This window comes from Heptranchias perlo, chromosome 4 (genome assembly GCF_035084215.1).
Source record: "Heptranchias perlo isolate sHepPer1 chromosome 4, sHepPer1.hap1, whole genome shotgun sequence".
NCBI classification, from domain to species: domain Eukaryota; kingdom Metazoa; phylum Chordata; class Chondrichthyes; order Hexanchiformes; family Hexanchidae; genus Heptranchias; species Heptranchias perlo.
The window spans coordinates 14,635,660-14,656,706 of record NC_090328.1 but is presented as its reverse complement, the minus strand read 5'-3'; the positions used below and the strand labels follow the sequence as shown (position 1 = coordinate 14,656,706).

The 21,047-nt window shown below is 47.2% G+C and overlaps 1 protein-coding gene across 1 annotated transcript in view; it reads left to right on the top strand.

Annotated features, from left to right (window-relative positions):
• The window catches only part of hpgd (15-hydroxyprostaglandin dehydrogenase), a 50,751-nt gene extending 37,433 nt beyond the window's left edge, over positions 1-13,318 (top strand). The window contains exon 7 of the mRNA XM_067982506.1: positions 8,599-13,318. Coding sequence (XP_067838607.1) covers positions 8,599-8,737 — 139 coding nt within the window. The 3' untranslated portion in view covers positions 8,738-13,318. The remainder of the gene's footprint in view (positions 1-8,598) is intronic.
• Positions 13,319-21,047: the final 7,729 nt, after the last annotated feature.

Sequence of the window (21,047 nt, the reverse complement as noted above, 5' to 3'; positions counted from 1 at the left end):
GATGGAGTGGAGGGCAGGAGTGATTACATAAGAACATAAGAAATAGGAGCAGGAGTAGGCCAATCGGCCCCTCGAGCCTGCTCCGCTCCGCCATTCAATAAGATCATGGCTGATCTGATCCTAACCTCAAATCTAAATTCATGTCCAATTTCCTGCCCGCTCCCCGTAACCCCTAATTCCCTTTACTTCTAGGAAACTGTCTATTTCTGCTTTAAATTTATTTAATGATGGAGCTTCCACAGCTTCCTGGGGCAGCAAATTCCACAGACCTACCACCCTCTGAGTGAAGAAGTTTCTCCTCATCTCAGTTTTGAAGGAGCAGCCCCTTATTCTAAGATTATGCCCCCTAGTTCTAGTTCCACCCATCCTTGGGAACATCCTTACCGCATCCACCCGATCAAGCCCCTTCACAATCTTATATGTTTCAATAAGATCGCCTCTCATTCTTCTGAACTCCAATGAGTAGAGTCCCAATCTACTCAACCTCTCCTCATATGTCCGCCCCCTCATCCCCGGGATTAACCGAGTAAATGACAAAAGGGATGATGGTGCAAGGCAAGGAGGGTGGTAGTGGGACAAGTAACGGAACAAAAGATGGGTCTAGAGGAACTGTAAATGGCAACAGCAGAACCATTACCAGCACCTGCTGTCTGAGGAAATGGGAGCAGTGGTTATGATCTGAAATTATTGAAATCAGTGTTGAGTCCGGAAGGTTGTAAAGTGCCTAATGGAAAGATGAGGTGCTGTTCCTCGAGCTTCTGTTAAACTTCATTGGAGCGGTGTAAGAGGTCAGAGCAGGAGTGGGACGGAGAATTAAAATGGCAAGTGACAGGAAGACCAGGGTCACGCTTCTGGACAGACTGGAGGTGTTCAGCAAAGCGATCACCCAATCTGTGTTTTGGTCTCCTCATTGTAGAGGAGACTGTATCGTGAGCAGAGAATACAATACACTAAATTGAAAGAAGGACAATTAAATTGTCGTTTCACCTAGAAGGAGTGTTTTGAGGCCTTGGACATTGAGAAGGGAGGAGGTGAAAGGGCAGGTGTTGCATCTCCTGCGCTCGCTCGCACGGGAAGGGGAGTGGATGTTGGGGGTGATTGAAGAGTGGACCAGGGTGGAGGGATTAGTCCCACCGGAATGCTGAAAGGGGAGGGCATTTATATAGAGCCTTTAATATAGTAAAACGTCCCAAGGTGCTTCACGAACATTATCAGACAAGATTTGACATCAAGCCACATAAGGAGATATTAGGGTAGGTCAAAGAGGTAGGTTTTAAGGAGCATCTTAAAGGAGGAGAGAGAGGTAGAGAGGAGGAGAGGTTTAGAATCTAGACAGCTGAAGGCACGGCCACCAGTGGTGGGGCGATGGAAATCGGGGATGCACAAGAGGCCAGAAATTGGAGGAACGCAGAGATCTTGGAGGGTTGTAAGGCTTGAGGAGGTTAGAGAGTTAGGGAGGGGTGCGGCCACTTGAGCACAAGGATGAGAATTTAAAATTCGAGGCGTTGCTGAGCTGGGAGCCACTGTAGGTCAGCGAGCGCAGGGGAGAAGGATGAACGGTACTTGGAGAATGTTAGAATACGGGCAGCAGAGTTTTGGACGAGCTGAAGTTTACGGAGGGAGGAAGGTGGGAAGCCGGCCAGAGGAATATTGAAATAGTCCATGTCCATAATAAAATCCCTCATCTCTAAGCGCAAAACTATCCAACAATCACATCAGAGCATGAAGGCACGACATAAAGCTTTGGCACTGTGCTACTTTCTTCTGTAGTATTGACTTTGGCTCAGCATCTGTGCTGATGCGCGTGTGTCGAAACGAGTGCAAACCAGGTTCAAGGTGTAGAGTAACAATAGGCTGGAGCTGGTGGCAACTGTAATGAGCACGCTTAACTCATAAACTTGGTTGTGCGGTCAATGAAGGTTTAAAAAAAAACGCCTAGAGGATTTGTAGTAGATTAACCACAATCTGCATCAGGTCGCACCAGAGTCTGATGTGGCCTAATGTAGATGCCAATGACTGTAGCTCGGCAGAGAATAGCGCACTGCTCTAGGTTCAACGATTCTTTATAATTCCACTGTCTTATTATTATTATAGCACGTCCATCGACATCTTGAAAATAGAAAAGGCTGGGTTAACGCTTTGTGTTGAGCTCTTTCAGCAGAACTAACAAAGGAAGGTTAAGGAAAACCTCTTCCGACAGCTGACCAAAAATAGACAGCACTTTTACTTTTAAATAAAAACAGAAACACTCAGCAGGTCGGAGAGCAGCTATGGAGAAAGAAACAATTTTAGGACGATGACCTCTCATCAGAACTCTCTTTTTTCTGGCTTGTGTTTCAATGTGAGAACAAGTTCAGCCAGGCGGAGGAGGATGCGGTCGATGGGGGCTGGTTGGACCACGTTTAAGGAAGAAGCGGAGGCAGGCCTTCCTGGTGGGGGATGGAGGTATAGAGAAAACTAGGGTCCATGGTGGGGGATGGAGGTGTAGAGGGACTGGATGTCCATGGTGGGGGGATGGGGGTATAGAGGGACTGGATGTCCATGGTGGGGGGATGGGGGTGTAGAGGGACTGGATGTCCATGGTGGGGGGATGGGGGTGTAGAGGGACTGGATGTCCATGGTGGGGGATGGAGGTGTAGAGGGACTGGATGTCCATGGTGGGGGATGGGGGTGTAGAGGGACTGGATGTCCATGGTGGGGGATGGAGGTGTAGAGGGACTGGATGTCCATGGTGGGGGGATGGGGGTGTAGAGGGACTGGATGTCCATGGTGGGGGGATGGGGGTGTAGAGGGACTGGATGTCCATGGTGGGGGATGGGGGTGTAGAGGGACTGGATGTCCATGGTGGGGGGATGGGGGTGTAGAGGGACTGGATGTCCATGGTGGGGGGATGGGGGTGTAGAGGGACTGGATGTCCATGGTGGGGGGATGGGGGTGTAGAGGGACTGGATGTCCATGGTGGGGGATGGAGGTGTAGAGGGACTGGATGTCCATGGTGGGGGATGGGGGTGTAGAGGGACTGGATGTCCATGGTGGGGGATGGAGGTGTAGAGGGACTGGATGTCCATGGTGGGGGATGGAGGTGTGGAGGGACTGGATGTCCATGGTGGGGGATGGAGGTGTAGAGGGACTGGATGTCCATGGTGGGGGATGGAGGTGTAGAGGGACTGGATGTCCATGGTGGGGGATGGAGGTGTAGAGGGACTGGATGTCCATGGTGGGGGATGGAGGTGTAGAGGGACTGGATGTCCATGGTGGGGGGATGGAGGTGTAGAGGGACTGGATGTCCATGGTGGGGGATGGAGGTGTGGAGGGACTGGATGTCCATGGTGGGGGATGGAGGTGTAGAGGGACTGGATGTCCATGGTGGGGGATGGGGGTGTAGAGGGACTGGATGTCCATGGTGGGGGGATGGGGGTGTAGAGGGACTGGATGTCCATGGTGGGGGGATGGGGGTGTAGAGGGACTGGATGTCCATGGTGGGGGGATGGGGGTGTAGAGGGACTGGATGTCCATGGTGGGGGGATGGGGGTGTAGAGGGACTGGATGTCCATGGTGGGGGATGGAGGTGTAGAGGGACTGGATGTCCATGGTGGGGGATGGGGGTGTAGAGGGACTGGATGTCCATGGTGGGGTATGGGGGTGTAGAGGGACCGAACGTCCATGGTGGGGGATGGGGGTGTAGAGGGACTCCATGTCCATGGTGGGGGATGGGGGTGTAGAGGGACTGGATGTCCATGGTGGGGGATGGAGGTGTAGAGGGACTGGATGTCCATGGTGGGGGATGGGGGTGTAGAGGGACTGGATGTCCATGGTGGGGGGATGGGGGTGTAGAGGGACTGGATGTCCATGGTGGGGGGATGGGGGTGTAGAGGGACTGGATGTCCATGGTGGGGGGATGGGGGTGTAGAGGGACTGGATGTCCATGGTGGGGGGATGGGGGTGTAGAGGGACTGGATGTCCATGGTGGGGGATGGAGGTGTAGAGGGACTGGATGTCCATGGTGGGGGATGGGGGTGTAGAGGGACTGGATGTCCATGGTGGGGTATGGGGGTGTAGAGGGACCGAACGTCCATGGTGGGGGATGGGGGTGTAGAGGGACTGGATGTCCATGGTGGGGGATGGGGGTGTAGAGGGACTGGATGTCCATGGTGGGGGATGGAGGTGTAGAGGGACTGGATGTCCATGGTGGGGGATGGAGGTGTAGAGGGACTGGATGTCCATGGTGGGGGGATGGGGGTGTAGAGGGACTGGATGTCCATGGTGGGGGATGGAGGTGTAGAGGGACTGGATGTCCTTGGTGGGGGGATGGGGGTGTAGAGGGACTGGATGTCCATGGTGGGGGATGGAGGTGTAGAGGGACTGGATGTCCATGGTGGGGGATGGGGGTGTAGAGGGACTGGATGTCCATGGTGGGGGATGGGGGTGTAGAGGGACTGGATGTCCATGGTGGGGGATGGAGGTGTAGAGGGACTGGATGTCCATGGTGGGGTATGGGGGTGTAGAGGGACCGAACGTCCATGGTGGGGGATGGGGGTGTAGAGGGACTGGATGTCCATGGTGGGGGATGGGGGTGTAGAGGGACTGGATGTCCATGGTGGGGGATGGAGGTGTGGAGGGACTGGATGTCCATGGTGGGGGCTGGGGGTATAGAGGGACTGGATGTCCATGGTGGGGGATGGAGGTGTAGAGGGACTGCACGTCCATGGTGGGGGATGGAGGTGTGGAGGGACTGGATGTCCATGGTGGGGGATGGGGGTGTCGAGGGACTGGATGTCCATGGTGGGGGATGGGGGTGTAGAGGGACCGAACGTCCATGGTGGGGGATGGGGGTGTAGAGGGACCGAACATCCATGGTGAAAAGGAGATGGTTGGGGCCCGGAAGCTGGAAATGGTTAAAGTGATGAATTGTTAGTATGTTCACTGACGTAATTAGTTGATCAGATTTGCGGGCAGGCCCAATACTTGTCTGAGTATCAGAACCACTTTGCTGCGTTTGGAAATAAGGTTTAGTTTAATTTTTTAACATATTGCACTTGGCTCCATTAGAACCACTTAGAAACACTGAAAGTTGTACATCGCAAAGAGTCAGTACAGTTGTAACTGCGTCACCAATACATGTTAGGCCTTAGCTGGAATATTGTGTCTAATTCTAGGCACCACACTTTAGGAAGGATGTCAAGGACTTGGAGAGGCTGCAGAGGAGATTTACTAGAATGGTACCAGAGATGCGGGACTTCAGTGATGTGGAGAGACTGAAGAAGCTGGGATTGTTCTCTTAACAGCAGAGAAGGTTATGGGAAGATTTAATAGAGGTGCTCAAAATTCTAAAGAGTTTTGTTAGAGTAAATAAGGAGAAACTGTTTCCAGTGGCAGGAGGGTCGATAACCAGAGGACACAAATTTAAGGTAATTGGCAAAAGAACCTGAGGGAAGATGGGGAGAATCTTTTTTCACAGCGACTTGTTATGCACTGCCTGAAAGGGTAGTAGAAACAGATTCAGTAGTAACTTTCAAAAGGGAATTGGATATATACTTGAAAAGGAAAAATTTGCAGGGCTATGGGGAAAGAGCAGGGGAGTGGGACTAATTGGATGGCTCTTTGAAAGAGCCGGCGCAAGCATGATGGGCTGAATGGCCTCCTTCTGCCCCGTACGAATCTTTACTAGGCTTGGGTTTGGGATTTCTGTGGTTAAGAATAGCCAGTTTGTGAACCTCTGAACCATAGCCTTTTTGGAAATTTTTTCTGCAATTCTGACAAAATTAAAAAGATAGGAACTTAAAAGCATATTAAAGGATTCAACACTGACCTAGTATTTTCGGCTTTCAGGAACAGAGGTGTTAATCACCCGTTTTTTTTTGCATTATGTTCTGTGGAAAATCACTCAATTTTTCCCGCCAAGAGAATTCTCCTTTTTGCCATCACCGTTAGCACCTGAAATCTGGGACCTGACGTCTGGAGGCAGCGGTGAACAGGCGGTTAAAGGAGGGGGAAAGTGTCAGCGAAGGCCATTGAGCTGCCTGTTGAAAGCAGGATGCAGAATTGCAAACCCAGGTGAATCTGGATGTCCTGTCGCTCTCTATTTAAGAGAGCTTCCCGGGCTGTGGAGGGATTGGCATTCAAAAATCCCAGATCGTGGCGGATTTGAGGGGGAGTGCGGGGAATGCCACTACCGGCATTGTTAACGTTCCCACTCCGGATCCCTCCCGAAACCCCCTGCTGGGAATTACGCATGATGCCAGATGATGACACATCAGGTTTTGGTGATGCCCTCTCTGGTTGAATACACACGAAATGCTCACAAAATGACTAGTTGACAAATAATAACTCACTACTCTGTGGATACATAGGAACAGGAATAGGCCATTCAGCCCCTCAAGCCTGTTCCACCATTCAATTAGATCATGGCTGGCTGATCTGTATCTTAACTCCACCTACCTACCTTGGTTCCATAACCTTTAATACCCTTGCCTAACACACATCTATCGATTTCAATTTTGAAATTTTCAATTGACCCCCAGCCTCAGCAGCTTTTCTGGGGGAGAGAGTTCCAGATTTCCACTACCCTTTGTGTGAAGAAGTGCTTCCTGACATTATTCTTGAAAGGCCTAGCTCTGATTTTAAGGTTGTGCCCCCTTGTTCTGGATTCGGCCACCCCCCCCCCTACACTTGAGGAAATAGTTTATCTTGATCTACACTATCAATTCCTTTAAACATCTCAATTAGATCAACCCTAAATCTTCTTCACTCGAGGGAATACATGCCTAGACTCAGCAACCTGTCCTCATAATATAACCCTTTTAGCCCTGGTATCATTCTGGTGAATCTGCACTGCACCCCCTCCTAGGCCAGTATACCCTTCCTGGGGAGCAGGCCCCAGAACTGAATGCAGTAATCTAAAAGGGGTCTAACCAGAGCTTAATATAACTGTAACAAAACTTCCACCCCTTTTTATTCCAGCCCCCTTGAGATAAAGGCCAACATTCCACTTGATGTTTTAAAACATTTTTTAAAAGACATTTTTTTTCCTGAAATCTCTTCTAAATTTAATTTAACTAATTTCATATTTCTATCCTCCAGTCCCACTTTCCAGGTGTACTTTTGAAGTAATACTCTTATCTACTCTGCTTAATAAATATATATATCTCTCAAAGTCTGGAAATCTGCAACAGGCTTCTTAGCATCTGAAAGAATAAAGATACATTTATATTTTCATAGAGACCCTTCATCAGATCAGGTCTAAGGGTCTCTCCCCTGAAACATTAACCAGTCTTTTCCAGAGGCCGACAAACCTGTTTGGTTTTGAAATCAATGGATAAGAAAATTGGGCCAAGTGTAAAACTGATTCCTTGTCGCCTATTTTGCTCTACTGCACAAGACTATTTTCTACCCCATAGTTTCTATATTTCATTCTCAGCATGTGGGTTCATTTTGGTCAGGAGTACAGTTACTACAATTTTTAAAATTTCATGAAGAAAACAAAGCACAGGTGAGGGAGGCCATCTAGCCCGTCCCGCCGTGGAAACCTACCGTCCCCTCACAGCATCTGACTGCCTTTCAATGACTCCAGAGTTTTCGCCTCCACCACCCCACCTGGAAGGCCATTTCAGGCATTAATTGCTGCTTGTCTGAAGAAGTGGGTGTGTTAGTGTAGCGGTCATATTACTGGACTAGTAATCCAGAGGCCTGGATTACTAGTCAACATGGTTGACTCTTAACTCCTCTCTGAAATGGCCTAGCAAGTTGTATCAAACTGCTCCAAAGAATGCAGCAGTTCAAGAAGAAGGCTCACCACCACCTTCTCAAGGGCAGCTAGTTATGGGCAACAAATGCTGGACTTGCCAGCGACGCCTACATCCTGAAAATGAATTTTAAAAAGTGCTTCCTTACATCAGTCTTGAACCTGCCTTTTACCAGTTTGTACCTACAGTTTAATTTTTCGAATACTGAAATACTACAGGCTGTGAAATTTGGCTGGGGTTTTCCCAGTTTCTGCTCATAACAAGCTTCAATGAAACAGCCTTTTTCAGCTGTTGTGTGTGTGTGTGTGCGCGCGTGGAGTCCGACCCAGGTCACGGCAAACGCGCAGGAAAACGCCCTGCCATTGCAGGGCCATTAGCTTGTAGGAACATTAGAAATAAGGAGTAGGCCGTTCAACCCCTCGGGCCTGCTCCGCCCTTCAATTAGATCATGGCTGATCTGCACCTCAACGCCATTTACGTTGCTTTGCTCCATATCCCTCGATATCCTTACCTAACAAAAATCTACCGATCTCAGTCTAGAAAGCTCCAATTGTCCCAGCATCCACAGCCTTTTGGGAAGAAAGAGTACAGATTTTTATTACTTTTTGTGTGAAAAAGTGCTGCCTGATTTTTCCCTCCTAAATGACCTGATTCTAATTTTATTATGTCCCCCATGTTCTTGATTTCGACCACCAGAGGAAATACTTTCTCCTTATCTACCCTATCAAATCCTTTTAGTATTTTAAACACCTCAATCAGATTGTCCCTTGATCTTCTTTACTCGAGGAGATGCTTCTGGAAGTGCATGAGAAAATATTTGTGTAGTAACCGATTTATTTTTTGTTGTGTTTTTCAGACCATCGCTAATTGTTCAGGGATTGTTGAAAATACTTCAAGAGGAAGAGCTGAACGGAGCAGTAATGAAGATAACTAAATCAAAGGGAATCCACTTTGAGATCTATGAGACAACACTGATTCAGCCAGAACTGAAGTAAACAAGTGTCAAGATCACATCAGTCGCCCATCGGTGCGTTTCTCAAATTCTCCAGCCACTGAACTCGACGGAAGAGAGCACAGAGCAAATAAAAACAAACCCTCTGTAGACTAAATTGCCAATGCCAAATGGTCGCAGATTATGCAGGCTCATTCCTGGACAACTCTTCGTCGCGGCCTGCATAAAACATTTTAACCTTTTTAAATTATTTAATTTAATTACGTTTTATAATCAAAAGGAATCCTGCGGTGTGAAATAATTATGGGTTTCGTTATAGGCTAATTGTGGTTTAAACTAACAATAAGAAGCTTGAACTCGCGGTGCTTTCCACTTGCCAAGGTTCTATTTACAAGATATGCAAGGGGATTTCCTGAGTCTCTCATAAACGCCTCCATAATCAATTTATCCTAATCGTGGCTCAGATTTCCCAGGAATCCATCAGTAAAACGTGACCGTTTTTTTTTGTTCTGCCTTAACCACTCTCCCTGGCAGGTCCTTATCAGCTTCTTTCTGTGTGTTACTGTAGCAAAATCGTAAACACTTTGACTTCAACTTTAACAACAGGGCCTCATTTAAGTAAGTCTTCGCTGACTCCCGCCTAACACCCAGCCCAAATTGACTGCCTGGCCGGCGGCCAGCAGTAGAAGGTCGGGGGTTCCAGCAGGATCAAGGGAAGGGGTGGGGGTAGGCCGGGGCTGGGGAGGCCCAAGTACTCCTCGAACGGGTCTGGCGGGGAGCCCTCCTGCTCCTCATGGCCCACACGGAACTCTAAAAGGAGCAGCCCTTTAATACTTACCTTGGCCAGTCGGCGCCTCCTGCCTTGGATCTGCTGCCGGGCAGCCGACAGCTCGGGGCTTCCCCTGACGTTCAGTTAATTCTACGTCATGGTGGCGATGACGTCAACGGGCCGTGACTTTTGAACGTTAACCAAGCCCCCACCTGCCTTTTGCAGGAGTCTTGCCGATGACCTGAATTGAGGCAGTAAAAATTCCAATGGCCGGGAAGGCAGCAAGTTGGAGCGGGGTGGGGGGGGGGTGGTAGAATTTTTACATTTTAACCCCTCCCAACCATCATTCCTGCTGAACGGGGAGGGGGGCTGGGGATTAAAGTTTCGGCTCTTGATTCTAAAATTCCACAAGGGCCTCCAGAACGTCAAAGAAAACAGTAGACAACTGACGTAACTGGGCTACAACTGGCCATATATTTTCAAGGAAGAGGGGGGGATTCCGCCAGGCTCCCATTGGAGTTACTGAGGGAGACCACCGAACTTCAGGGCCTTTCAGATTTGGCAACACACAGTGCACAGAGGAAATTTTTGCCCGAGATTTTCGATCATAATTGGTGTTTAGTTGGGAGGACCGGTGCTACGTTGATTTCCATTATTTGTTGGCAACATGTCTTCACTGTTGAAGTTAAAAGCGCATAATTGGCCTTGATTGTAGATCATGCATTTGACCCCTGTCACTGCATCTTTTATATTGTGCACCTAATTAGTCTGTGGGATGGTGTACAATAGTTATAGTGATGTAATTCTTTAATATCGCAGTTTTGATACGAAGTCTGGAAGTTAAGGAAAAACTGTGGAGAATCAATTGTGCAGTCTTCTGAAACTATGGAACGGGCTCGAGTCATCACATTTCTAGGCCTTTGTCTCTGAAGGACACATTCCACCATATTCAGCACTGCACTCCTGTACTGTCATTCCAGCTTTCATCTAGTAACAGGGCCCCAGTCACGCTCAGGCGCTGAAGTCAGTTTGGAACTAAACTGAAATTTCCTCAAAACCCAGATGGGGGTGTCATAGCGAGATATCCCAGCAAGATCAGGTAGAAAGAAGATACTCTGGAGATTGAAATCAGCTTGGGTCAGTCCACTGCCGGATAGCCTATTTTGAATCAGCATTCGGAGGTCAGAATTTTCACTGAGTGTTAGAATCAGAATGAAACAAACTTAACGCTGCGTGCTTCAATTTAAAAGACCTGCAACGTTGAAAGAAATTCAAACACAGCTGCAGAGTAAATGAGGATTTGGGAAAAGCTCTCTTCAACAAATTGTTCAACAAATGCTAGGGATGTTACAACATTGTAATACTGACAATTTTAATATACATGTATATAAAATTTTATATATATATTAGCGATAATTTAGACAGCAAGAGGCCACCGCCAGGGACCAGCAGGAATGGTCCCCAGCACAAATTAAATCCATTATCGGTCTCTGGGAGGAGAATCCCCATCAAGGGGGGGGGGGGTGAGGGGTGAGGGGGGAGTCCGGGGCAAGAGAGGCCCAAGGTTTCCTTGTGGGCCCTGGAGGAGCACTCCTGCTCTTCTTGGCCCAGAATGAAACTATAGTAAAATGTAAAAACATACCTCGCTTCTGACCCTGGCTGCTGTTCCCCGCAGGTTTAGCTTTGCCTTGGCGGGGAAGCCACCACTGATGTCACGCTCAGGCCTTAGGTTAAAATGGCAGATCGGAGCCCCGATGACATCATTGGTGGACAATCTGCATATTTAAAAAGAACCCCACCGGCTTGAGGAGGGTGTCCTTACTGCCTGAAATTTAAAATTGCAGTCGGCCAGATCAGAGTGGGAAAGGAGTGGGTAACTTCCCCCACTCCATTTTAACTGCCCCCACCCCAGCCTGTTTTCTGCCAGGCCGGGGAGGGGGAGGGGGGAAATGGAGGCCTGAGTTTTCACATCACATTATATCAAGAATTATGTGATTAATTATCACAAAGTGTATTTTTGACATTTAAGGGCATTCATTCTTTCATTATTAAGTTTAAAAGCCATCATTGCTTCGGGACCAAAGTTTATTGAGGCTAATCTGTCGTCAAAGGCAGTTAAAAATGATTGAAAGTAATAGGCAACGTGTAATTATCAAAGAGGAAGCAATGTAAAGCAAAGACCCCGGCCAGAATTTCCTTGGGGCCTGGGGTGAATTGCCGGTGTAGGAGGGGCAGGCAAGGAAATGCAGGGGATAGAAAGTGGGGTGTCCACCTCCTCACAGTCCGAGGCATTAAAAGGAGGTGGGACCAACAAGACGGTGTCACCCATTTGAATTCCCCCTGCTCCTGCCTCCTATGCCCCTAACGTACAATACACTATATCATACAGTGTACGGGATATTGGAGCATCGGAAGCTCGTAAATGCTCTGAAACGCTCCAATATTCAAGCTGTGGCCCCAGTGAAATGAGTCCTCTTACAACAGATCGGATACTCCCCATTTTCCAAGCTGACCTATCAACTGTCCAGCTCCACATTTTGCTCTCCTCCCCCCCCCCCCCTCCCCTCCAGCCCCTCTGTGCCAGGCACCCACGATGCACCAAAACTGAGCGGGCGCCCCGTCGCCATTGTGCGACTCCCGCTCCACCATTGCTATGGCGACGGGGCGAGATTGTGGGTTTCCAAGTCCTTGACATTTCGATATTCTTTTTTTTCTTACACGGCTGCGAAGTGACACTCGCTTCCGTTTTGAGTAGGACCAGTGGCTAATTGTCTTGCAAAAAAACCCGCTCAGAAACGGCTGTCTTCATCGCTGCTGAAACGGCGGTCCTCTGGCAGCAACCGTTGCACGCGCGGTGTTCCGCCTACGACTCGCCCGCCCTGGTTACAAGCCCGATTAAGTGAGCAGAGGCGTTACATGGTCGGAAAGCAAGCTGCACTGCGACAGGCGTTCAGAGGGTGAAGCCGGGGTTTGAAAAATCACTTTAAAATGATGACAATGTGGCAACTACTTTTTAAAAAAAAACAATTGGCAAACTGGGCATGATTTGCATTTTGAATTACAAGGCTGGAAATGACTCGTGGGGTTTTGCAGTCGACAAATGCTAACGTGGTCACATGATAGTCCTCTGCCTAACGGAAGCATTAACTCGTTTAAACTAAACTGGTTAAACCCCCCCCCCCCCCCACTTTAAACAGCAGACTGCGGAGTACCATATAAACCTCTTAAGTGTTCATCCGCTGATAACTCCAACAGTAACGTCTGGACTATAACGTAGCCTTTCATTTTCACATTTGATTTAAAAACAAAATGTAAAGCAAAAATAAACTTTTGAGCCTTTTTTTTAAGTATTTGCGGTCCATTCTATCCCAGGTGCAATATTTAAATCGTCAGCTTGGCGGGAGGGAATCTTAACCGAACTTGCTGGGTGGGAAACCCACAGGATCAGGTGGAAAGCCGGTTTTACACCCAGTCCAATATTACTCTCCATTGATTTCAGCGTAAAACCAGCCTTGCACCCGATGCCATCAGTTTCTCGACCAGGGTGGAGGGTGTGACTTGGTTAAAATTGCACCTTTGATCTGTGTTCAAGTTGAAAGATGCACTAAAATGATATTTATATGCACTGTTCAGGGAACAATTAGGGGTTGGTGATATGAAAAGTCTCACAACTTTGATGTACCAAGCCTTAGTCCCAGTGATATATCCGTGCTGTGAAATACCATAACTCAACTTGCGTTTAAATAAAATAAAAGTTCATAAAGTGTTTTTTTGCAATAAAATAAAATTGTATGTCTCAAGTGCTGTAAATTTGTATTGATCACTGAAATATATTAAACCAACTCGTCATGTCTATACTCCTGTCAAGCACCAGTATTTCTGAATCCCAATACCTGTAAAATACTAATGAGGCTGAAATCGTTCATTGTATAGTGGGCCAGCATTCCTCCTTCAAAACAATACTGCCAAAAATTCATCTCGTTGCGGCTTGTGGGATCTTCCTGTGTACAAAATGGCCGTTGCATTTGCCTACATTACAATCGTCACCGCACTTTAAAGTAATTGGGAGCAGATTTTGACTTTGTATGATAGCGTAAAACGGGTGAAAGCGAGTCGGCAGCCCGTTTTAACATCCCTCCCCGTTTTTATTTTCATATTAAACCCGTCGCAGGAAGTTGGTCATGGGACTAAAATCCAGCGATAAATCGACTGCTTTGATATTAACTCCCATACTGCCCGGTTCCTGATGAAGTGATATATTTCATTTCACTGTCCCGTCATTTTGTTTCTAGCCATGTGAAAGAAGGTTTTAGAAAAAACACACACAAGGTGGTTAACACTAAACATTAACTCTAATGTTTAAGGACTAACGAGCCCAGGAAATCTTTTGGCGATTTTACTGTATGAATGGGCTTGTATCAATTTCTCCCATCTGCTATTTTGATGGAGGCATTAACTCATTTAAAATTAAGGGGTGAACACTTCCACTAAAAGTAGAGAGAATTTACAAAGTGTTCAGACAATGACTTCACTCACAGTAATGTCCAAGTTCTAGTTTCATTACTTGGCAGCCCTTCCCACAATGGGGGTAACTGCATTTCTTCACACGTTCTTTTAATGATTTACAAGTAGCAAACAAGTTGCTATTATGCACAGTTAACCCCTCGTAAAGACCACTTAAACATATTGTATGTGACACAAGATAGATATGAATAAGGTAGGTCATTCAGCCCATCTTAATTCATCCTTGCAGAAAATTCCCCCCATCACAGCATCCAGCTGTTTCTTAAATTATCCCAGGATTTTTTTTTAATCCACTAACCTACCTGGAAGTCCTCTCTATGTGTTCAGATTCCTTAATATATGACTCCTGAGCAGCAATCAACAAGGCAAAGTAGGACAGGTTACGTAGACTAGGCTCGCATTCCCTTGAATATAGAAGCTTGAGGGGTGATCTAATTGAGGTGTTGAAGACAACTAAAGGATTTGATGGGGTAGATAGAAACTATTTCCTCTGGTGGGCAAATCCAGAACAAGGAGGCTTATCTTAGGCCATTCAGGAGTGATGTTAGGAAGCACTCCTTCACACAAAGGGTTGTGGAAATCTGGAACTCTCTCCTCCAAAAAGCTGCTGAGGCTAGGCAGTATCCTTAGGTATATAAAATAGTAAACAGTATAGAGAAGACAGATCCATAGAACCATAGAACCATAGGAAAGATACAGCACAGAAGGGGGCCATTTGGCCCATTGTGTCCGCGCCGGCTCAAAGAACAACCAGGTGCCCATTCTAATCCCACCTTCCAGCACCCGATCCGTAGTCCTGCAGCTTACAGCACTTTAGGTGCAGGTCCAGGTACTTTTTAGAAGAGTTGAGGGTCCCTGCCTCTATCACCAATTCAGGCAGCGAATTCCATACACCCACCACCCTCTGGTTAAAAAACTTTTTCCTCATGTCCCCTCTAATCCTTCCAGCAATCAGCTTAAATCTATGTCCTCTAGTTCTTGAACTCTCCGCTAGGGGAAACAGGTACTTCCCGTCTACTCTATCTGGGCCCCTCATAATTTTGTACACCTCAATCAAGTCTCCCCTCAACCTCCTCTGCTCCAAGGAAAACAACCCCAGCCTATCCAATCTCTCCTCGTAGCTGCAATTTTCAAGCCCTGGCAACATTCTTGTAAATCTTCTCTGCACTCTTTCCAGAGCAATTACGTCCTTCCTGTAATGTGGTGACCAGAACTGCGCACAATATTCCAGCTGTGGCCTTACCAACGTTTTATACAATTCCATCATTACATCCCTGCTTTTGTATTCTATACCTCGGCTAATAACGGAGAGCATTCCGTCTGCCTTCTTCCCAACCTTATCTACCTGTACTGCCACCTTCAGGGACCTGTGCACATGCACTCCAAGGTCTCTCACTTCCTCTACCCCTCTCAATATATTCCCGTTTACTGCGTATTCCCTTTTACTGTTTGCCCTCCCTAAGTGCATTACCTCACACTTGTCCGGGCTGAACTCTGTTTGCCATTTTTCCACCCACTCCAACAACCCATCGATACCTTCTTGGAGTCTACAGCTATCCTCTTCACTATCAACTATGCGGCCAACTTTTGTGTCGTCTGCAAATTTGCCAATCATGCCCCTTACATTCAAGTCCAAAGCATTAATATATACCATAAACAGCAAGGGACACAACACTGAGCCCTGTAGCACACCACTGGAAACAGATTTCCATTCGCAAAGACATCCATCGACTTTTACCCTTTGTTTCCTGTTACTGAATCAATTTTGGATCCAATTTGCCACATTTCCCTGTATCCCATGGGCTTTTACCTTTCTGACCAGTCTGCCATGCGGGACCTTGTCAAATGCCTTACTAAAATCCATGTAGACAACATCCACTGCACTACCCTCATGAATCCTCCTTGTCACTTCCTCAAAGGATTTAATCAGATTTGTAAGGCATGACCTTCTCTGAACAAATCCATGCTGACTATCCCCGATTAAACCATGCCTTTCCAAGTGACAGTTTATCCTATCTCTCAGTATTGATTCTAATAGTTTGCCCACCACCGAGGTAAGACTGACCAGCCAATAATTGTTTGGCCTTTCCCTTGTACCCTTTTTAAACAATGGTACTACGTTTGCAGTCTTCCAGTCCTCCAGTCCTCCGGTACCTCCCCTGTATCTAGTGAAAATGATCCTCAGAGCATCCGTTATTTCCTCCCTGGCTTCCTTCAATAGCCGAGGAAACAATCCATCCAGCCCTGGTGACTTATCAACTTTCAAGGATTCCAGTCCCTCTAGTACTTCCTCTCTCGTTATGTTTACCTTATCCAATATTTCACACCTCTCCTCTTTAGCTACTACGTCCGTTTCATCCCTTTCCCTTGTAAATACGGAGACAAAATATTCATTTAAAACCCTACCCACATCCTCTGCTTCTACACACAAGTTACCCTTATCATCCCTGATAGGTCTCACCTTTTCCTTAGCTATCCTCTTGTTCTTAATGTACTGATAAAACATCTTTGGTTTTTTTTAAATCTTACTAGCTAATATCTTTTCATGCCCTCTCTTTGCTTTCCTTATTTCCTTTTTTACGTCTTCCCTGTACTTTCTATACTACTCTCGGCTTTCTGCAGTATTTAGTTTTCTATGACAGTCATAAGCTTTCTTTTTCTGCTTTACCTTGCCCCGTATACTTCTAGACAACCAGGGAGCTCTAAATTTGGCAGTGCCACCCTTTTACTTTGAGGGAACGTGTCTGCATCCAGAAAATTACTTCAAGCTAAATTGTGAGAGTAGGATGAGTGGACAGGGATTCAAACTAGTGAAAGGCAAATTTAGGACTGATGTCAGGAAGTTCTTCTTCACACAAATAATGATCAACACATGGAATAAACTTTCAGTTAGAGCAATAGAGCAAAAAAGACTCAGAATCGTTTATGAAAGCATTGGCTGGTGCAACGAGGGACTGTCGTGTCCTTCTGAATGAGTGAGCAAAAGAGGACCACATGACCGTGCTCATTCATTTCTACTGTGAGCTCTTGCTATCGATATTAATAGCAATTCCAGTAAACAATAGTAATTTTATCTTGTTACAAAATGTTCTGGTAAACTATTTTCCTGGTAAACATTTAATAGCTTCCTGTGTGCAATTGCTTGTGCGGTGCCCAGTTGGCATGTGACATTAAGTTCCTGTCCCTTGCTCAAGAAAGCCTAGTCTAACCAGTCTAGCATTCATTGAAAGTCAGATACTAAAATCATCAAGGATCTGGAGATACACAATCCTTATTGTCGTATTGCAGGCACCTAACTTAGCTTGTGGATGCCTGATTAAAACTGCTGTAATATTACAACATCCGTGGCTTTGAAATTATCTCTATGGAAAAATGAATGCACAGTATTCAATGCATTTGTATGAAATATCTTTGCCCATTATTTCAACAGAGACATTAAACCATTTATTCTAAATGGGTTAATGCCTTCATTAAAACAGCCGAACAAATGAATACGTTAAGCATTTGTAGGCATTGGCTGCGGCTCAGTTGGTAGCACTCTCGCCTCTGAGTTAGGAGGTTGTAGATTCTTAATCCCACTCCAGAGACTTCAGCACATTATCCAGGCTGACACTCCAGTGCAGTACTGAGTGAATGCTGCACTGTCAGAGGTGCTGTCTTTTGGATGAGACGTTAAACCGAGGCCGCGTCTGACTCTTAGGTGGAAGTAAAAGATCCCGAGCAGGGGAGGTCTCGGTGTCCTGAGCCAACATTTATCCCTCAACCAACGTCACTAAAAATCAGATTATCTGGTCATTTATTTAATTGCTGTTTAATGGGAACATGCGGTGCACAAATTGGTGGCAGAGGCGGGCGGTCTTGGAGGTGAAAGAAAGTGGTTTTGGTAACGTGAGGATTGATGAAGTAGGCTGTTTGGGGGAGCCAAAGATGTGGCTCATCCAAGTCTTTATGTCGGATGGGTATTGGAGTGAACGACAACAGCCCTGGAGCCATTACTGGAGGGAGACAGGCAGAGTGCTGTAAGCATATGTAACAGCTCACCCTATGCATTCGATGGTGTCACTAAGGGGGTTAGCATATAACATGATGAAGAGGAAGGGACCAAGGTTGGAGCTTCAGGGTACACCGTTTACCTGCAGCTTACAATTAGTCATATTTTTAAAAACTAAATAGTTAAAGCAAATGGTTTTAAAGTAAACTGTTTTATGCGTTCCTTTACACAAAGTAACCAGGGATTGAAACAGAAAGGAATAAAAGAAAAGCAAAATACTGCAGATGCTGTGAATCTGAAACAAAAACCGAAAATGCTGGAAAACACTCAGCAGGTCAGGCAGCGTCTGTGGAGAGAGAAACAGAGTTAATGTTTCAGATCGATGACCTTTCATCAGAAAGGAATAAAAGAAGTTTCTTTGGATATGAAAGTTTGGAAGTTTTTATGTACACAAAGAATTAAAAAGGCTACATGCAAATTTGAAGATTGTTAATTCAACTTTTAAAATGATTTGAACTGTTTCTGCTGGTTTGAGTTTTATATCTGTTGTATATGCGATAATATTAAACTGATATCACACAAATATAATCAATCATTGTTTACATTGAAAGAACTGTGCGGAAGGTACTGGGCCTTGAAATCATGCTGTACAGATACTAGTGTGCCAACACTTAGCGATTTGTATGAAAGTCCTTTGTTTGCTATTTTAGTGGAATCGGTAACCTGTACAACCTTAAAATTAGAGCTGGGCCGTTCAGGGGTGATTTCAGGAAGCATTTCTTCACGCAAAGTGTCGTGGAAATCTGAAACACTCTCCCCCAAAAAGATGTTGAGGCTGGGGGTCAATTGAAAATGTCAAAACTGAGATTGGTAGATTTTTTGTTAGGACAGTGTTACGGAACAAAGGCGGGTAAATGGAATTAATGATCTAATGACATGATCTAATTGAATGTCGGAACAAGCTCGATGAGCTGACTGGCCTACTCCTGTTCCTATGGGCTCGATGTTACCAGAGCTGCGGGTTCGCGGCGGGGGGGCTATTGGGCGCGTGGGTAACGCGCCTGGCGAAATCAGTCTGCCCCCCCGGGTTCCCCACTGCTGAGCTGCGCGGCGGGCGGGCTGCGCATGCGCAGTAAGCTCTGTCAGCTGGAGGAGCTCTATTTAAAGGGGCAGTCCTCCACTGACAGATGCTGCAACAAATAGCAAAAATTACAGCATGGAGCAGCCCAGGGGGAAGGCTGCTCCCAGTTTAATGATACCTCGCTCCAGGTATCATTGGATAGGGTGAGGAGGAGGGGGAGGACAGAGATCTTTCCCCCGGCGGGCGGGAGGAAGCGGCCTGCGTCTGCCACCAGGAAGGCCTGGCTCGAGGTGGCAGAGGAGGTCACCTGCACCACCAACATATCGCCCACCTGCATACAGTGCAGGAGGCGCTGCAATGACCTCAGTAGGTCAGCCAAAGTGAGTACACTTACTCATTCCCCTACACTCCATCTGCCACATCACCGCCCCCACCCCACATCTCCTTCTGCTCTGCCAACACTACTCTGTCACATCACCCCTCATACCCACTCAAAGCTCATCCTCAGCTTACCTGCACTTACTCACCTCGCCAGTACTCATCCCGCCACTACCACTCAACCCAATCCTCATACAATCTCATGGCTCTATCTCATACTCACCCTCTGATGCATCTCTTTCACAGTCAGCCTCACTCAACCTGCCACTACCTGTGCTGCAGCCACAGGGAATGCGTCACATATGTGCAGTAGGCAGCGTAAGGCAAACGTGTCGTGAGCATGAAGGGGATGCACAAGGGTGTTTGAGGGTTTGTTATGGTTTTGACTTATATTGAATTTCTGACCAACTCACATCACATATTATATTGGCACCACTACTGACACGTCTTTGCGAATCTTGTCTGGTTTGTGCAATAATGCCCTTTCCTGAGGATCACAATGAAGACCCACACCTGATGCCACCCATTGTGTCACTGCAGAGTGTGTGTAGGTGTATTTGCAGGGCTCTTTTGTGCAGACGGCTGAGAGACGTCGGCGATGTCCCCGGTGACACCCTGGAAGGATGCGGAGGAGAAGTTGTTGAGGGCAGTGGTGACTTTGACAGCGACAGGTAAGAAGATGGTGCTCGGGACAACCGGGAGCAGCTCGGCATGAAGGAGGCTGCAGATGTCCACGACTACATGTCGAGTGACTCTGAGCCTCCGTGTGCACTGCTGCTCAGAGAGGTCCAGGAGGCTGAGCCTCGGTCTGTGGACCCTGTGGCGAGGGTAGTGCCCTCTGCGAAGCATCTCTCTCTGCGGTTGCCCTCCCTCCTGCTGTGCAGGTGGATGTGTCACAGCACTGTGTTGTGGAGCTCCACGTGTCAGAGGTGGACGGTGTGGCCAGCGAGGCTGGTGAGGCTGGTGATGCTGTTCGCTCTCCGAGGAGGTCATGACTGCAGCTACGGCGGCCCCCATCCGGAAGATGTACATCTGAGGGGGTCCGCAAGGTAGGTACATGTCTCTGGACACCGGGGTAAGTGTGCAAGTTGGTGAATTTGATTGTCAGGAGGAGGGTGGTGGAGGCCAAACTTTGTCCCAAGTGACAGAGTGGCCTCCTGCAATGAGTGAGGGTCTCCCCCCCCCCCACCTGTCAAATGGACCTTTGCAGCTGCCACAGGCTGACCAACTGGCAGGAGATGCAATTCCAGTGGAGTTAGCTTATTTCTGTTAGAACTCTGAGCTACTGCTTCTCACTTGGAGAATCTTGATACTCAAACCGAAGACTTTGTTGTCACTCAATCTTGAGTAACCAGGCCATAGCTAATAAGAAGCTGGGAGTGTTTCCCCCCGTATGGGAAACAGTCCCAGTTGTATGTAAAATCCCACCCCTCCTCACATAATCCCTTAATCAGGTCTGTTAATGACCTGAAATAGCTAGATAAATATTGTTAAGTGCAACCCCGCTGGTTTTAATTGCCTGCGGGATTCCCACCTGCGGGGGCTGCGCGCGCACGTCGGCGCGTCTGTGGGGAACCCGGAAGTGGGCGGGTTGGAGCCGGGCTCCTGAC